The following is an 18,969-nucleotide window of genomic DNA, read 5'->3' on the forward strand; positions in this document are numbered from 1 at the left end:
GATAGACCTTCCCTTCTAGGAGGCCACTTAGGAATAGTATTATTATCTCTACTTCTTCCTCCCTTTCCGTCTAGTGATCTCTCGCTTAGGTTCTTGCTATAGAGCTCGCTGATTTCCCCTAAATCTCGCTACTATTACTAATCCTACTCCTAATTTAGCAAAAGTATAGCGCTATTTAGAAGCAATTTATAAAGGAGTATTGCCTAAGCGGAATTAGCTATCTAGACCTCTATAGATATATCGCGATTTCTTACTAACTAGGAAGCTACTAATACCCCTAAATCTAGGCGTTAGGTAGGTAAAGGGGGTATTCTTTAGGTTAAGGGACTTAAATACCCTTATATAGTTAAGGGATATTATTAAAGTAGAGAAACATAGATAAAGGTAGGAAAGAGAGGCTAAATAGAAGTAGACTAAAATTAACTAATAAGTAGCGATTAGGGATTAGGAAAATCTAAAGAATAGGGGAGCTTAAATAGGTTAATAGAGATGACGGCTAGCTACTTTATTATATAGATAGATCCCTAAGGGGATGTATTATAAATAGCTTTAAAAGTTAACGTAACCCGTAAGCGAGTATGTTAGGAAACACGATTGCGCCCTAACGCATCTAACTTCCTTATTTCAACTATTTACTATGCCCCCTATTTGTAATCAAAATTCCTAAAATTCTATTAAGAGGGTAGGATCTAGCTTATAATAAAAGCCTTCTAGAATAGCGAAATTCTAACTATTCGCGAAGTTACACGCATATTCGAAATCCCACGCTCTACCCTCTAACGTCGAATAGGTGGCTAATAATTTCGTAGAGATACGCGCGCTAATAATCATAAATTCACTCCTAAAGAAGAGTAATCACTCTAATAATAGATTCTATTTATAGATTCGTGCGGATCTACCCCTAGACTATTAATGGTTAGGGATATAGCAAATATCATCTTATAGAAGAAGCGTGATAGTTAGCCCGTTAGGACTAAATAGGTCTATAACTATACTAATCGCTATTTAGAGCTTAAAGCGCGCTATTCTTAATGGTATAATTACTAAAGGGCTTTATATGAAGATCTATATATTATTAGGCTATAGTTCGACTTTATACGAAGTATAATTAACGAATATAGTATCTAAATTAAGGATATCTATAATTTTAACGAAATAGGCTTTATAATAGGCCTAATTACAACTACTAAAGTCATTATAAGAGCTAAATACTATAGTTAGAGGGCTCTCTTATAACTAGGGAACTACAAATAGGTCATATTAATTAAATATATAGGGACGATAGGATTTATACTCCTACTAACTATCGTCTTTAAATTGTTATTATACTAATAATAAATATGGTATAATAATCTACCTAACGATTAACGAATTAAAATCAGCCCTAATAGATAGACTATAGACGAAATTAGGCTACGATAGCTAAGAAAGCAATTTATCCCTTATACGACTAGTCGTACTAAGCGCAAATTTCGACTACTTACTCTTAATAGCTATAGTAGTCATTTATTAGCTAAATTTAACAAATTATACGCCTAAAACGATATTATTCTAAATTATGTGCCTATATATACGTCGCATCTATAATCACCTTTAGATATAGGCTATTCTACCCCCCTAAAGCGCGTATATTAGGGGATAATTAAAGCTAAAGCGCGAGTAGGAGTTAACTATATTAATAAGCTTAATTTTATTACTACAATGCGTCAATTTAGTCTAGAAACACCGCCCCAATTTTAGCGTATGTACAACGCGTCCCCTATTTTGTTTTTTAGTTTACTTAATAACCATACGTCGGTTTAGGACTAAAATAAGTAGAAGTCGAAGGCTAAATACTAAACTTTATAGTTTTAACGCGCTCTACAATTTTGTATACGCTTAAACTAGGGTAATCGCCTACTAAAATTGGATTTGATTTAGGCGTTTCTCGAAGTATAATCTATAAAATACGCTATCGATTCTAATAACGTATAGACGTCGAAACTCGCCCTTATATAGGTTGTCCTAAGCTCTTTACCTAATCTAATTATAGATATCTCTTTTTATCTCGCTCGTTAGAACCTATAGTAGAGCTATAGGGTCCTATCCGTAAATATACCTAGAAATCTATATTATAAGACTATTTATAAAATTCTAAGGTAATATTACCTTAAGAAATACATATTATATAAGCGGATACCTTTAAACCCTATAACTACTTAATAATAGAAGCGATTCGCTCAAATTTAGGGGAGATATAGGGAATTACTAAATATTATATTCTAAGACGAATATTGAGTTTAACGTTTAATTAATTCTACTAACTAATAGGTCTTTAGATTCTAGTCTAAAGCATATCGACGTAATTTTATGGATATTAAGCCTTATATAAAGGATATTTCATAGGTGGTTTAGGCTAGAATTTAGATTAGTAGTTATACAAAGTTAATTATTATAGACTAGGATTCTAACTCTCCTTATAATAGGTATACTATAGAATCATACCTAAATGTACTTAAAGAGGGTCTTATTAAGGACTATAAACCTAGTACTATCTATTAATAAGATAGTACGAAGATTTATAAGTTATACGTTATATAAGAGTAGTTTAAAAGCTATAGGATAGAGGTAATAGATTAGCCTCCGTACTCCCCCGATTTAAACCTAATTAAACCTATTTAGAGACTTTTAAAATCAAAAATCTTTGAACTACATCCTAAATTAGTTAATATACGGCAATCAGAGGCTTATTAGGAGTTCTTTAAGGCTTATATTTATAAGGATTAGGATGCTTTAGATTAGAGGACGATTAATAACCTAATTCGGCTAGTACCTAGGCGAATTATAGCTATAAAGCGCGTAAAGGGGTATTATACTAAATATTAGGGGTAGATTAGGTAGAGAGAGGTATATTTAATTAATTTATGGAGTTTAGAGCTAAAATATCTATTATATGGCTAGAGAGATATATTTAAAAGTAATTATATGCGTAAATAGGTCGATTTTATATAATCAAGGACTATTTCTAGACTTGCTAGCATCTAGAACGCTTTTAAAGTAGCTAGTTTAGTCCTATTTAATCTAACTATAGTACTAGAAAAGCTTAATATTCGACTTTAGACGCCTACCCCCTAAGGAAGTCGACTAGGTAGTAGATCGAGTATATAGAGCTAAAAACGCTAGTAAATCCTAACTAATTAAAATAATAAGCTTTATTAATTAAAATCAGTATTAGTCGTCGATTATAAAGCCCTCCTACGCCTACTAATAGGGCGTTCGATTAGCTAGTTAAAGTATACTATCTTACGATGAATCATATAGCAATTCTAATAGAGGAAAATCGTACTTTGCGTATAGAAAATACTAGTTAAAAGCAAAAGCGTAAGAAATCGACTAAGCGTATAGCTTATATAGAGGGCTTTAGTATATAGAAGGCAATAGAGTTAAGGGATTAGGCTAATAAAGCCTAAAAAAGACCCCCTACGGAAGTAGATATATTAGCTTTATAGCTAATCAGACGCGCCCCTACGCGATGTAGTGAATGTAGTTAAGTTAGGCATAATAGAACGTACTACCCTAATAGGTCTAATAGATAGAAATTTGAAATTAATAGTATTAGTAGTCTAATAAATCGATTTAAAATAATTATAATCAGGTAGGTAGCCTACTCGCTTATATAGCCTACTTACTTATATGTTATATTAGATATCTTATCTATGCTTATCTAATAGTACTAGTACTCGCCTATAGCGTTTATAAGAGCTACTACTCTAATTCTACCTTTAATTCTACTACTATCTATATAGATAATAAGTAGGATCTCCCTTAGTAGTTTTATCTAAATATTAAGGTACTTCTTAATTATAGTTTTATAGTTATTAATAAATACTACTAATAGTACTTACTATAGTACTTAGACGAATACCTTCTAACTCTCCTACTTATTAGCTAAAGTATCTAGGGGAGTTATAAGATATCTACCCTTCTACTAGGCTTATACCTCTATTAGTACTTATCCTCCCTTATTACGCTATTACTATAGTCTCTACTAGAGTATAGTCTTTAGGATTATATATATAAGCCCTATATATAATCATAATATAGTTTCTTATATAATATAGTCTATTTAGATACTAATTAGTAAGAGGTAAAGCTTAATATCTAAGGCTTTAGCTAAGCTAGTCTTAAATACTCCCCTAATTAGGTAGATAGCTTATTTCTAGATAGTTATAAACTAATTACTAATCTTTTTAGCCTCTATCTTCCTATTATAAGGGGTAAGTACTATATACTAACGCTATAAAGTATTTTTAGGATGATTACTACTTAGTAGATTCTCTATATAGTAGAGAGGGAGGCTCCCTATATAGAACCTATAAGGCTATAAAATGCTTAAAGGGAATTATTACCTTTAATTAACCTTATTATAATAGTACTTGAATATAAGTTTTAGGTTAGCTAAAAGCTAAGGTATCTTTCTATAGTCTCTATAGGCTAGATTATTATATTATATCTACTAACTCCTTTAACTATAAGTATTAATTATTATAATTATATGCCTAGGGGGACAAAGTAAATTAATATATATTTATTAGGGTTAAAGATAGATATATAGCGCTTAGCCTACTATATCGATTTACTATATACTTATCATAGTTTTATAATATTCTACCCTTCTATTTGTCCTATAGCTATTATATAAACGTTATCTACCTATCTACTAGTTATAAAATCTCTACCTAGTATTATATAGACCTAGATTAAGTTAGTATTATAGAAGAGGTAGAGGATTAGAGAAAGTAGTAATCCCTATAGGATGCCTATTAGTATAGGGATCTAGTCTAAGGTTCCTTCTAGTATTTAGATATAAGTACTTTAGTTTATAAGAAATGCTTATACCTATAGAGTTAGCTAGCCTAGACGTCGTTTTTAAAGATTATAGATTAGTCATTTATATAAGATGTTATTATATATGCTAGAGATATTAAGTAGGAGTAGAGAAATAACTTTGTCCTTCCCCTATACTATTCTAATATAGTCTAGCACTATTATAGGAACTTCGTACGAAGTCCTGTTATATTTATACTTAGCTAAAGCTTTGTACGCTAACCGCCTTTCTATTCTACTATGTTTTCCCCCTTATTTCTTTCTTTCTTCTTTAACGATTCCTTCTTATACATAGGATACTCTATTAATTAATACAATTTAGCTTATTCCCTAATAAGGATAATATAGATGGTATAGTCTATAGAAATGCCCCTTTAGCCTCTAAGGTAGCCCTTCGGAAGTAGGCCATATTATTCTACTACATAGGATATTCGTTATATAATAACTAATTCTAGAAACTTAGCGACTATATTTAGAAGTATAACTAGAAGTATATTAGATCATAACCTTTGTAGAAGTAGGCATTTCAAAGCTAGTAAAGAATATTAATAACAACTAGTATCTTAATCGCCTTATACCAGAACGAGTTAGGAATAGTATTTAAAAGTATTTAGTAAAACAAGTAGAATTTATATAATTAGGGAGTATTACTAGACTTATTAGCTACTAGTATACTATAAGCGCTACTTAGCTATTAGAGAAGACAACTATTTCTTATATATAGTTATTCCCTAATATAAGCTATAATGATATTTTAAGCGCTTAAAGCTCTACGAAGTATACTATTAAGATATTATTAGTACCTATCTAGTAGAGGTGGTTCTCCCCTATAGAGATTTAGGTTATAATATTATATTTATTAATAAAGTTATTTAAAAGTGCTTAAGCTACTTATTTCTAAAGTAAAGATAAGTACCTACTAACTAGTTTTATAGCCTCCTTAACTTCAAGAGGGGTAGGGTATACTATATACTAGGATACTATATAAGATCTATAGAAACATTACTACCTAACAAATTTATCAAGTTATAGAAAGGGCTACTCCCTACGTTAACTATAAGAGTTCCCTTTAATTAGAGAATTAGCGATAGTAGTAATCGTAGTAATCCCTATAAGATACCTATAGGCATTTAAATCCAATCATCTAAGGTCTCCTCTAGTCTTCTATTACTAAAAGATACATTTGTAATGGCACTAAATATATACGTCTGAATCACTAGACGTTATAAAAAATGTTAAACTTCATAAATTGATTAAATATGATATAAATAGCACTAGAATACAACTAAATATCATGTCAAGCTAGGGAATTGATAGGGACACAACAACTTATGTAATAGAATTGATTATCTAAGTAGAATTATCATGTGATCTGTATTAGGATTACTATAGCAACATCATTCTATAGTCTATTCTACTATAAATCATTCCCTCCCCCCCCCCTCCCCCCCTCCTTCTAAAGCTTTGTAGTTATCTACTTCAAAATGGACCCCCCTATAGAGCAGATCTTTGATTCTAGAGAGCTCCTACTAGCATCTGTGCGTCGACATGCTCTCTCCCAAGGCTATGCTATTACTACTAGAGCTTTAAAAGCAAATCGAAACATTACTCTTGGTTGTGACCGTGGTGGCACCTATCGTGACCGAATTAAAGCACCTGAAGGGGCGAACCGACGATTAACAACTACACGACGGATTGGCTGCCTATTTAAGCTCTATGGGAAGAGAATTAATGATAGTAAGCAGTAGGAATTATAGGTACGAAATCCAAATCATAATCATGCAGCTAATAATATGATAGTTCATCCATCAGCGCATAAATTTACAGATAATCAGCTTCAAACTATTCATCGTATGTCTGAAGTTACTAGATTGCACTTATAAGACGAATCGCTATCAAATGCCTCTATTGCATATTAGTGGTATAAGCCCTTCAAATTCAAGCTTTAGTATTGCTTTCTGCTTTATGCGAAATAAGCAAGAAGAGAGCTATATTTAGGCTTTAAAAGCGTTTTTCTCCTTCCTAAATCCCTTACCCTTTAAACTAGTTCTTTATACTGATCGAGATCTCGCTTTATTAGGTGCAATTATAGATGTCTACCCTAGATATCCACATTTACTTTATATATAGCATATTAATAAAAATGTGATACAATATACGAAGTAGTAATTCTCTACAAATGATAAGCATCAAAAATTTCTATAATCGTGGAATTAGCTAAGTTATTCTACTATAGAAGAGATATATGATTCTAGGCTTCTAGAATTTAGGAAGTAGTCCCCCCCCCCCCACCCCCTTTCTATTCGCTAACGTATTTCACAAGCGAGCCGATCACACAAGCGAACCGATCACCCTAAAACACCATAATAAATAGGATATCTTTACAACTCGTTAGTTCAACCACCATGAGTTGATTTTAATAGATTATTAGTATGGTATCATTCATAAGTATACTAAATGGTATAAACATACTTAAATCGAGATCAAATAGTTATTTTACTACGTTCCCAAAAAATACATGCAATCGAGTGCTAAATATATATCTCTAAACTGGCAAATCTCTATGAACCTCGAAATTAATTCAAACTTTAGAAATATGCTCGGTATGACCTAAATAATAGTAGTATATAATTAAATTTTATATTAAGCCATTGCTGTTGAGATATCAAGTTGTAAAATATCGCATTTACTATGATGTTTTGGGGTGATCGGCTCGCTTGTGTGATCGGTTCGCTTGTGAAATACGTTATATAGAGGAAACTTAGCTAATTTATAAAGAGAAATTCATAAATGCGTAGATTCAGCAATATCTACACTTAGGTAATATAGCGACATCCTAGGTAGAAGGCTTATATGCATTTTTAAAAAAATATCTAGGTAGTTTAATAGGCGATATACTATTTGGATTTGAAGGGATTTCATAAGATTTACAAGCGTAGCATAGTACCCTTACGTACGATTTTGTAAGCGACCAAATTCAAAGGGTAAATGTGCCATCGTAAGAGCTTTATGCTAATATTATGCTTAGGACTTCGCGATATTCGATTCGACGAATCAGTGAGCAAGTTTCAAAGGCTAAAAGAGCTATAGAAATAGCTCCCTTAGGCCCCTACCAAAATGAATTTACAAGGACTATGGGCCTACCATGCGCTCATAGAATTTTTGATCTATTAAAGCGAAATTAGGCCATTCCATTGACAGATATCCACCCATTCTGGCGATTAGGCTTAGAAGAGGAGGGCAAATCAGAATATCTACCACTTCTAGAACCTATAATTCCATTGCCAAAGCCTAAAAAGCGGAAGCGGGATCAGGATTAGGCAGAGCAAATCATTGATGGAGCCTATACAGAAGCGGAAGAAAGCAGCGCCAAAATGCAGCAATTGTGGTGAAATTGGGCATACACGAAGGTCATGTAAATTATAGAGAGAGAGTGGAATTCAGAATGAAATCCTAATACAGATCACATGATAATTCTACTTGGATAATCAATTCTATTACATAAGTTGTTGTGTCCCTAACAAAAGCTGTTGTGTCCCTATCAATTCCCGTTAAGCTATTGTTGCTGAGATAATGAGTTGTAATTTATCACGTTTACTATAGTGTTTTGGGTAGGCGGGTCGCTTATAGATTACGTTAGGGCCTAGATCGCTTTATAATTAATAACTAACTAGGATTTTAATTAATAAAGCTAATTAATATAATTATTTAGGATTTACTAGCGTTTTAGGCTCTATATACTTAATTAACTACCTAGTCGACTACCCAGGGGCGTTAGTATCTAAAGTTGGATAATAAGCTTTAAAATAACCCTATCTAGATTATATTGTACCAAACTAGCTACTTCAAAAGCGCTTTAAGTATTTCTATAGGTTTATATAGAAGCACTTAAACTATTAGTTATCTAAAGGAAATTAAGCTTATTGATATAATTAATATTATATTACGCTTTCACCTTAATTAGTCCCCTATATATATACTTTAGAGGTTAATTATATTATTCAGTATCTTCTTTAATATATAGTACTAATTAAATGTTTAAATTAAATACACTAGATGGCCTATATCTAAGGGCTACAATAGATATAATGAATATAGAGGCATACAAATTATAATAATATCAATAATATTGTTTTTGGAGTATAATCGATTAAAATAAGGCGTTGAATAGCTACTATAGCTATTAATAACTAGTAGTCGATATTTACCCTTAGTACGACTAGTGTTTGTAGGGATAAATTGTTTTTCTAGCTATTAAAGCCTAATTTAATCTATAGTCTAACTATTATCGCTAATATTAACTCTCTAATCGTTAGTTAGGTCATTATACTAAGCTTTATAGTAGTAGGTTTTCACTTTAAAGATAATAGTTGGGGGGAGTATAAATCCTATCGTATTCATATATTCAATCGATATAGCCTATTTGTGATTCCCTTGCTATTTTAACGACCTCTAACTATAGTATTCAGCTCTTAGGATGACCTTAGTAGTCGTAATTAGGCCTATTACGAAGCCTATCTCGTTGAACTTGTAGATATCCTTAGGTTAGAATACTGTTTTCGCTAATTAATAGAGTTTTAGCGATTTTGTTTGCGAATAGGGGGGCATAGTAAGTATTTGAAATGATAAAGTTGACGCGTTAGGGCGCAACCGCGATTTAGTAGCGCGCTCGCTTATAGATTAAGTTATAGCCTAGAAGAAAAGCGCTTACCTATAGTGTATGCTAGCTCAGCCGTCTTTTCTATAGATTATAGATTATATGACGTCTATAAAGGTTCTCTAAGATATATATCTAAATAGCCTCTAGTTTCTAAGTAGTAAGCTTATAGAGGGCGTAATATCTAAGTTAAATGTCTTTGTTAAGCTTAATCTTATAACGAATTGCTAAGCGAGCGCCGCACCCTAAAATACTATAGTAAGTAGTATATTTTTATACCTTAACATTTTAACAATAATACATTGTTTTTAATTACTTATTCGTATAGCGCTACTAATAGGCATAGAGAATAGTACAAACTAACCTAAATATAAAATAAATGATTCTTTTATAGCAATACTAAAACTTATAGCGATAGGCTTAACATAGTCTAAATAGTATAGGTATACCATAGTTAGTATCACGCATTATTTAGTAATCCCTAGACTATGTTGAGCCTATTTATTAGGTCGATCAATATTTTATGATATTTCTTATTCTTACCTCTCTATGTACAGAGAGAGACATCTAGGTGCTACGCAGTATTATCGCTATCGGGTAGGCCTGATTATACACCCGCATAGCGGCTATACTTAAAGCAAGCTACATCGGGCAAATGAAAACTACTACCCTATTACTAATAGCTATTAGTATAACGTAATCCATAAGCGAGTGCGCCATCCAACCGAGCGCGCTACCCTAAAACACTATAGTAAACGGCATTCAATGTCTCAACAACCATAGCTTAATATAGGATTTTATAGTATCCTCATGCTATTTTGACTCTATCTAGCCTATTAAAGAGGTTTAAAAAATTTGGGAGGTTTTGTTGTTCGGATATATATATTAACCGCATGCACACTAGTATTTTTCGGTCTCCCGCATAGCGGCTGTATATAAGGCAAGCTACATCGGGCAAATGAACACTACTACTACTACTGGTATTTTTCGGTAATGCGTTAAAATAATTGTTTGATTTTGATTTCAATAAGTTTATACTATTTGTTACACATATTAATAGCTTCATACTAATAACTAACTAACATGAACTTGTAGTTGTTGAAATATCGAGTTGCGATTACTATGGTGTTTTGGGGTGGCGCGCTCAGCTGGATGGCGCGCTCAGCTGGATGGCGCGCTCGCTTGTGGAATACGTTAATAGTAGCTATTCCGTCATGTATACTACGACAGTGCACCTAATCTATATGGCTTGGTTACTACCTTAAAGCTAGTTACGTACTAATCGTGTGCATAAACGTATAGATAAGCGCCGTAAGAGGCTATATAAATAGCTGGATTAACTAGTAACTAAGTCTTAGGAGCCAGCAATTAGTCCTTAGACCCAGGGGATACTATGAAGTACTCATAATACTTGGTTATTCTCAAAAGTAGTATATATCTCTATCGTCCTACAAAAGGAGGCTAGGATGATACAGATACGTGGTAGGAATTTTTTTACATAAGACATGAACTGATTCGTAGAAGAACTAGGAATATTGCATGTCTGTTTAGAATTTTTAGATAAAGTAATAGGCTGTTAGACAACCCTCTAGTCAATATTTTCAAAATCTCATCCGTAGTAGAAAATATCCCTTCGTATAGGGCTACGAAAAACTTCACTATACGCATAATATAGTGCCTTTCGCGTATTTTGCCATAGAAATCATGCACTAGATATGACTTTTATATATACTACTCTATTTGGCCAGATTAACGCCCTTAATTTGGGTTTAGCAGATCATGCAGCCCGCTCAGTTTGAATGAGGTAATGATCTGTATTCCAAGGTTACTCATCGTATTTCCCGCGTGCCTAATCGTATAGCTATACCCGAAGTCCTTTCAACAAGCAATAGAGAACCATCCAATGGGCATAAAGCGGTTGATCGAGGACCTTAAGTGTCTCACCAGGTCCCGAAGATACCCACCGGGTGGCGCTCTAGTGACAGGGTCAAAACTTAGACTTGCAGAGATTCTAATGCTGGTGTTTTCTTGCGTGCGTGACTTTTGGTTGGATCACCCGCAAACAGTTGCATGAGACAAGAAAATATTTTTCAAGATTTTTAGTGGCCATGTGCATATATCCAGGTCCTGATACAGTTGCCTATCTGTGTACATACAAGAGGTAAAATAACTTAGGATACTAAACTAGCCTTTCCGAATGATATCATGTCAGAGACTCGATGTCAGTCCGGTTGTCTGCAAAGGTCCTTGTCACGTCTTTGGATGATCACACACCGGGAGCCATCATGAGCATGGAAGCCATTCTCTTCCAGGTCCCGTTGTCCACTCGGCCACACCTCCACGGAGAAGTCTTCCGAGACCTCTGCAGTCACCGATTCATGGATCGCAGCCGCTCGACGCGCCTGCATTAGATCACCACACTCGAGGACCGTGATTCGGGGTCGGAGCTTTCGGGATAGAGTGATGATTCGACTATAGAAGACGTCCTCTTGACCCAAATCAGAAACCTGACCATGAAGGGAGGGCGGTACTAATGCCAGTTTGGGTTCAAAATGCCGAACGCTGCGCGCCGTTGTGCCATCCCGAAAATCAGACGGCGAGACATAAGGCGGATTTGAGACAAGTAGGTCGCATGCAGGCAGGCCTTGGTCGAATAACACGGCCTCCACCGTCGGGATGTCATGTTTATCGTCCCTGAGCACATCCGCGAGGTGAAACTGCACGTCTGCAGATGCACGGTCGGTCAAGGAGCCGCGTTCAAGATTATGGGTTAGGTTCCTGCGTGCGAGCTGCAACGCTGCGGGACTGATGTCGATGCCTATAACCCGTAATTGTTCGATATGCGGTGCTAGAAGCGCATGTAGCAGCAGGGCGATGCAGCCCGTTCCGGTACAGAGATCGAGAACGCTCAGAGACTTGGTTCCCGAGGTCTCTATAGCCCGGCGGATCAACTTGGCCGCCTGGAAGGTATAGGCCTCAGTTTCGGGCCTACGAAGGGTTAGACGGGTGCTCTCCGCGGGTGGAATCAGGGGCAGACCTAGGGATCAACACGCCTCGTCTGCACAGGATGTCCAAGTCGCCGAACGGCTGGTCGCCGAGAATATACTGAAGCGGCAACCCTCTCGATCGCGCCCGGCACATGGACCTCAGCCTCGTGGCCCATCCGGGAGCCGGGCCATCGCGGAGGACGCGCTCCCGTAACCAGCGCAGCTCATTGCGGGCCGATTCGAGGGTGCGGCACTCCTTGAGTAGCAACGACAGCAATGGACTTTCCCGAGCTACCGTGGTGAGCAAAGAGGGCGGCAGGCGCGGCATTATTGTCGCGCTCGACTGCGTGGTGGAGCAGCGGGATGTGGATTTACGGGAAATCGCGGTTTACAAAAGAATAAAAATAGTTCAATCAGATGGAAGAGAAATCTGCGCCCGATCACGCCTGTATACACATCACGACATCATGTTATCATCGAATATACCAAAAGAAAAGAGGAAGAAGAAAAAAAAAATCTACAACGCTAATAGATAGCCTGCGCCTATAAGCCCTAGTGCCACATGGTTCGGCATCCCGGTTGGCACGGCCGCCGCGTTGCTCGTCAGGGAACCGAGGCTACCCGACCCTTGCGGCTGTCCCAGACGGGCTCCAGGTCCCTCGGCCCCGACGGTGGTCACCGGGTGTGACACCGCGGTGGCGCTGGGGACCGCGTCGTCGCCGGTGCCAATCTCCACGACCTTCCCACCGGCGGTGTTGAAGCGGGTATTGGCCAACGAGATCTCATTGTTGGCAAGGTCGTAGACCACGTACGCACTCCGCAGAAACGTGTCCCCTAGGACGCACGTGCTGTCGCCCGCGGGCACGATGCCGAACGTGCACGCGCTCTTCCCATTTGAGAAGTGCAGGTCCTCCCCCGAGTCCATGACCAGCTCCTTGATGCCGACATTGATTGTCGGGGACGAAAACGTGTAAGCGAAGGTGATGTCGTCCTCGGCCATGCTGCACGGAACGTATCCCACGCCGCTGGAGGGCTCGTATAGCACGTCCAATTCTTCATAGATGTCCCGGACGATCGCGGTGGGGAGGTAGGTGAGTGAGCTTCCCGAGTCCAGCAAGACGGCCGCGGGCAATGCATTGGATGAGTAGTTGCGGTGGCCCGAGGAGGTTTTCACCCCGACCTCTGTGAGCGCAATCACGAACTCGGCGTAGACCCCGCCGACCTTTTGGATCGGGAGGGTCTCGAGCGTGCCCTGGTACTTCTCGGTGTTGACCCCGCCGAACAGGATGGAGCCGGTATTGGCGTCCAGATCGTTCAGCCACAGACTGTAGGCACTCGACTTAATCAACCCTTTCTGGACCATCGCCTTGGGCAGATTGGCGTAAGCCGATTGGCCATTGCGGCCGACCTGGACTTCGTTGGCGGGATAACCGATACCTAGGACGCCCTCTGTTCCACCGATATCAGCTGCGCGCGCACGTCGAAGGGAAGAGAACAATCACGTACCTGCTGATCCGGACGAGAGGCCCACACCAAACTGGAAGTTGTGGAGCGTAGTACCCCCAATGTGCAGGGTGTCAGTGACATAGTCGCCCACGGCGCCCGAGCCGTCGGCATAGGTGATGTTAAAGTTATCGGAGACGAGCGAGTAGGATGAGGACGAGCTGGAATCGTACGTGCCGGAACCGGTAGCCCTGCAAGGGTCGCCGTGAGACTTGCAGAGGGCGGAGGAGGGTGTATTGCACCACAGATCGCTGCTGCCGGTATCGATCACCAGGCGCAGGTCCTGTTGGGGAGTGCCCAGCGAGACATTGCAGTAGTAGAGCGTGCCCTCGTTGAGCAGGGTCTCGCTGACGGTCAGGTCGCGCTTGCGCCGGGCTCTGTCTCTGGCGACAGGATCGGCGACGTGCTTGCGTTGGATATCGAGCGAGACGACGGCGGGTGAGTCTCGTTGGACGAGGTGTAGACCGCCTAGGACGGGCAGCGCAAGGGACAGCAGCAGTGCATTCCTCATGGCGAACATTCTGATGGGTGACAAGGAGCCATGGAGAGAAATCAAGAACCGAGTCACTTAACTAGTCTGTTCCTATGGGAAGAATTAATAAGTCAAGTGGATTGGATGAACAAGTGATGAGCGTCACCACTGTGGGCCACGGCTGACGCGGAAGGTGGCCGTCTTGGGTTTAGGCTGCGATTTGGCTATTAATACTACGTACGTCAGTCCGTCCGCTACAATCCCACGGCCGCCCGCACTCTTTGCATCGTCTCCCCCGTCTGGCCCTGGGCCGCCTGCGCCCCCCTCTGTGCGATCGTGTCCAACGACGCTGGGTTTGCCACGAGGGCCGCGTAGCCCTCCCGGATTTCCCGCAGGTGATGCGCAATCTGCTTTGCCACTTCTTCCTTCAGCGTCCGCAGGCTGGCACTTCCGTACTCCCGCACAATCGTCTCGCACGGCCGCTCCTCGAAGTGGCTGAGGATCTCGATCAAGTTGGACACCCCCGGGCGCTGCACCGGGTCGTACGTGATGGTCGCCTCCGAATCGGTGAGCGCCACCTTGACCTTCTTGTAAATCGTGGCCGGGTCGTCCGTGAGAAGGATGCGCGATCGCTCATCCGTATGCGACTTGGACATCTTAACCGTCGGTTCCTTGAGGGACATGACCCGTTTTGCCGGGGCTGGCTGGGTTAGCAGCGGACTTGGTTCGGCCGCAGCAGCGAGGCGGACTCACAGATGACGGCCTCGGGGATCGGGAAGATCGGCCCGTATATGTGATTGAAGCTATTCGCCGTGTATCGGGAGAACTCCAGGTGCTGCTTCTGGTCCTCGCCAACCGGAACATGTGTAGCCCTAGGTCGATCAGCCAGGGACGTAAGTCATCCATCCGCTACGGGCACGGTACCTGTGAACGAGAATGTCGGCGGCTTGGAGGACAGGGTAGGAGAAGAGGCCGAGACGTAGCTGTGCCCGTGCGGCAGAATGGTCGAGCGTCGTATCTTCGGGCAGCTGGAGCTTGCTCTGGACCGGGGTCAATTCAATCCCTGCTCATCGCTCTGTGATTCCTCACCTTCCACTGGGTCATGCGCGATAGGTAGCCCATCGACGCGACGGTACTTAGAATCCACATCAACTCGGTATGCGCAGGGACCTATGGGGAGAACCCGTCAGTCAAAGAGCTGCTGCTGCCCGGTAACCATGACCAACCGCAGATTGGTAGAAGATGGTAGAGCGCTTGGGGTCCAAGCCGACGGCCAGCAGGGTTGCAAATGCCTCAGTCCTCCATCGCCGCAGCTGGTCCGGGTCTTGCGGGACAGTCAAGGCGTGGAGATCGACAATGGAGAAGAATAGCTTGGTCTGCGGATCCGCATCTTGCTGAAGCTTCACCCATTGCCGGAGGGCGCCCAGGTAGTTTCCCAGGTGCGGTACCCCCGTGGGTTGAATGCCGGAGAAGATGGTCGGTGCGCGGTTGGCGCTGGAGCTGCTCGGTCGGTAGTCGGTCCGGGGTGCTATGGAGGCCCCAGGGCGCACACTCACGAGCAGGGGCCTGGTCGGGATGGTGCCATGGCGACAGATGGTGGTCCGCATCTCGGTCGGACCATTGGAGGAACGCGACGCTGGAAACAAAATCTCGAACCCGAGACCCCGGGTCACGTGCTCCTACACAGTATGTACAAGTCATACGATCTGGTTCGGTTGCCAAATGCTCCCGGTCGGAGTCTGGGGTTGAGGGTTATAGTATGCTAAAATACAGGAAGCCTGAAGAAGGCTTTGGAGGGTGGATGGTAAAGGCGCAAGGCCACTATAGACACAGGGGCAGAAGAAGCATCCATCTAGATGTCTCGGCGTTCCTTGAATCGCTCATTATCCAGATTGTCGAATATGGTGTTGACGCGGTCTGCGGAGCTACCTTTGCGCAGGCCAAATTGCGCAAGGTCCGCTCCGAGCGACTTTCCAATATCGGCCACCGACGCATCCATCGCTTTCCCAACTTCTATTCCATAATTAGTGCGTGCGCAACCACGGGATAAGGTAGGACCAAAAAATAAAACGTACCAAGGCTCTCGTGTTGCCAAACATTTGCCTTCATGCCCACACCGTAGAACGCGTATTTGCGGAGAAAGGCGAGCCACGCTTCAACAGCTTGCAGATCGCCATCTTTGATTTGAATTAGCCGGCGAAGCGTAATCCGTTCAAAGTTCTCCTGGCTCTTCTTGTGAACAAAGTTGCTCCGCGGAACGGTCCAGCGCTCGACGATGCGCGGCAGGGGGATGGGGCCGGAGACCGGCAAGTTGAGATAGTAGGCGGCGCGAATTGCAAAATCCGCATAAAACTCGACGTTCCGGACGCTATATGATCGCAATTGAAGATCACAGACCGGAAGACCGTGTTCCGCTCGCCTGCGTAGTGGCCGCATGTAGATCGCCTGTACACTCCGCGGCAGTCGTGTGTTCTCACCAAGCGCCCCTAATCGGTCCGCCCTAGGATGCAGCAGTCAGCAACTGCCGTCCAGCTGATTGGGAACAAAGGACTCACCATTCCTTCACGGGTTGTTCGGCGGGCTGCTCCGTTTCCGCCGACCTGGATAAGTTTTTGATCAGTGACCTATCTTAACACACAAAATTCAATTGAATAATCATACTGGATAGCGGATCTTGGTGGTACATCCACTGGTGGGGGTGTCTGCTGCTGGGGTTGAGATGGGCTGGGTTGGGGATGGGATGATAGCGGGCGCAAGGAGCCAGGCACCTAGGCAGATGTCAGCGCGGAAGTTTTTCCATCATGGTGTGGGAAAAGAAATCCCCTACCTTGAGGCGCGTGGCAGCCCGGGCCACGGAGCGGACTGGGAGGGCGAACATGGTTGGCGATGAACAGGGAAGGAAGGCAAGTCTGCCAGTTTTCGGTGTATTTTCTGCCGCATCGTTCACCGCTTTGCCATCCAGGGCTTCAAGGCTGCGCACCCAGGGTTGTTGGGGATTTGTATAGATCGGGTGTATACCTAGTGGGGAGTTAGGTAGATACTAGGTAAGTATGTATTATACCATGAAGGGGCAACAAATCAATGCGCCATCGACCTGTCCGCAGCGGCAGTTAGATCAACTCTAAACCAAACTATATAGTCTCCCCCGATCCCCCGATCACTTCCCGGCGGGGCTCCAGTTTCTTCCTCCACCCATTCACCACCCGCGAAGATGTCTATTTTTGAACGAGCGGCGGAGGCCGTGTCTTTTCTGACACAAAAATTGCCGCACGACTTCCCGCGTCCCCGGGTGGCCATCGTCTGCGGATCAGGCCTCGGCGGCCTTGCCGATACTATTCAGGACGAGCCGCGGGCCGAATTCGACTATGCCACCATCCCCCATTTCTCGCAGTCGACGGTGGCAGGACATGCTGGCAAGCTAGTATTCGGGCTGCTAGGCCCTATCCCCGCCGTATTGATGCTGGGGCGCTTACAGTAAGCCCGGTGCAGAGACTCTAGGTTGTCAAGGGCTAACCAGCGGAGTTACTACGAGGGCCATGCCATCGACCAAGTGACATTCCCCGTCCGAGTGTTCAAACTGCTCGGTGTGGACACTATCGTGTGTCAGTTTCCATTCCAACCCTGGAAAGGGCTCATCTTTCTAACCTGGGACAGTGACCAATGCCGCGGGTGGCCTCAATCCCGACTACGCCGTGGGAGATATCGTACTGCTCAACGATGTAGGATTGATTTTCTACACTGCAATAGATCGTTGCTAACGATTTAACACAGCATCTATTTATGGCGGGACTGGCAGGCGCCCACCCTTTAAGAGGGCCCAACGCAGCTGAATTTGGGGTTCGCTTCCCACCACTATCTGATGCCTACGACCTGGAACTTCGTCAACACACACACCAGGCCTGGAAAACCGTCGTGGCCCTGGGGACCACCCGTAAACTGCACGAAGGCGTCTATGCTTTCGTCGCGGGCCCTAGGTGAGGAGACATCGACATGATTATTGTGCCCCAAACTGACATCCCCGCAGTTACGAGACCAGGGCAGAAAGCCGCATGCTTCGCATGCTGGGGGCTGATGTGGTGGGAATGTCGACCGTGCCAGAGCTCGTCGTTGCTCGGCATTGCGGTATCCGAGTGCTTGCACTCAGTCTGGTGACCAACAACGTTGTGTTGACACCCGTCCCCCGGGGGGACGAGGAACGGCTTCAAGGCAAAGGGGCCGGAGAACTTAGCGCCATTCTGGAAGCAGGTAAGGCAGGACATGAGGAGGTTCTTCAGGCCGGTCGTGCCGCCGCAGTCGACATGCAGGTAAGAAGCACCACTCCTGTTCTTTTTATGTTGTAGACACCAGGACTGACCGTCTGGGGTAGAAATTGGTGGTGCAAGCTCTCCTGAATGTCTTTGACCACGCTTGAAGAGGCAAAGTAGCAAGGCTCAAGACACGGCTGGATGCCGTCCATTGACAAAACAGACATCTGCCAGGTAGGA

General features: G+C 42.3%; 5 protein-coding genes across 5 annotated transcripts; 1 reads left to right on the top strand and 4 right to left on the bottom strand.

The window, feature by feature from the left end:
• Positions 1-11,745: 11,745 nt before the first annotated feature.
• Positions 11,746-12,838, bottom strand: PFLUO_LOCUS3065 (uncharacterized protein; the record flags this gene model as incomplete). Its single annotated transcript, XM_073780272.1, has 2 exons — positions 11,746-12,511; positions 12,561-12,838. The coding sequence occupies 2 exons, from the start codon at positions 12,836-12,838 to the stop codon at positions 11,746-11,748; spliced, it is 1,044 nt and encodes a 347-aa protein (XP_073637143.1).
• A 189-nt stretch (positions 12,839-13,027) lies between these two features.
• On the bottom strand, positions 13,028-14,533 carry PFLUO_LOCUS3066 (uncharacterized protein; the record flags this gene model as incomplete). The annotated part of the gene is made up of 2 exons (XM_073780273.1): positions 13,028-13,959; positions 14,017-14,533. 2 exons carry the CDS (start codon positions 14,531-14,533, stop codon positions 13,028-13,030), a joined length of 1,449 nt encoding a protein of 482 aa, XP_073637144.1.
• Positions 14,534-14,739: 206 nt separating this feature from the next.
• Positions 14,740-16,092, bottom strand: PFLUO_LOCUS3067 (mitochondrial; the record flags this gene model as incomplete). The annotated part of the gene is made up of 5 exons (XM_073780274.1): positions 14,740-15,185; positions 15,239-15,357; positions 15,410-15,525; positions 15,575-15,655; positions 15,712-16,092. 5 exons carry the CDS (start codon positions 16,090-16,092, stop codon positions 14,740-14,742), a joined length of 1,143 nt encoding a protein of 380 aa, XP_073637145.1.
• A 245-nt stretch (positions 16,093-16,337) lies between these two features.
• PFLUO_LOCUS3068 (mitochondrial 37S ribosomal protein rsm10) lies at positions 16,338-17,363 on the bottom strand (the record flags this gene model as incomplete). Its single annotated transcript, XM_073780275.1, has 5 exons — positions 16,338-16,498; positions 16,561-16,985; positions 17,041-17,085; positions 17,147-17,253; positions 17,313-17,363. 5 exons carry the CDS (start codon positions 17,361-17,363, stop codon positions 16,338-16,340), a joined length of 789 nt encoding a protein of 262 aa, XP_073637146.1.
• Positions 17,364-17,696: 333 nt separating this feature from the next.
• PFLUO_LOCUS3069 (Purine nucleoside phosphorylase) lies at positions 17,697-18,896 on the top strand (the record flags this gene model as incomplete). The annotated part of the gene is made up of 6 exons (XM_073780276.1): positions 17,697-17,959; positions 18,008-18,087; positions 18,140-18,204; positions 18,257-18,459; positions 18,510-18,789; positions 18,852-18,896. 6 exons carry the CDS (start codon positions 17,697-17,699, stop codon positions 18,894-18,896), a joined length of 936 nt encoding a protein of 311 aa, XP_073637147.1.
• Between the last annotated feature and the right edge of the window lie 73 nt (positions 18,897-18,969).

This window comes from Penicillium psychrofluorescens, assembly GCF_964197705.1.
Source record: "Penicillium psychrofluorescens genome assembly, chromosome: 2".
Lineage (NCBI taxonomy): Eukaryota > Fungi > Ascomycota > Eurotiomycetes > Eurotiales > Aspergillaceae > Penicillium > Penicillium psychrofluorescens.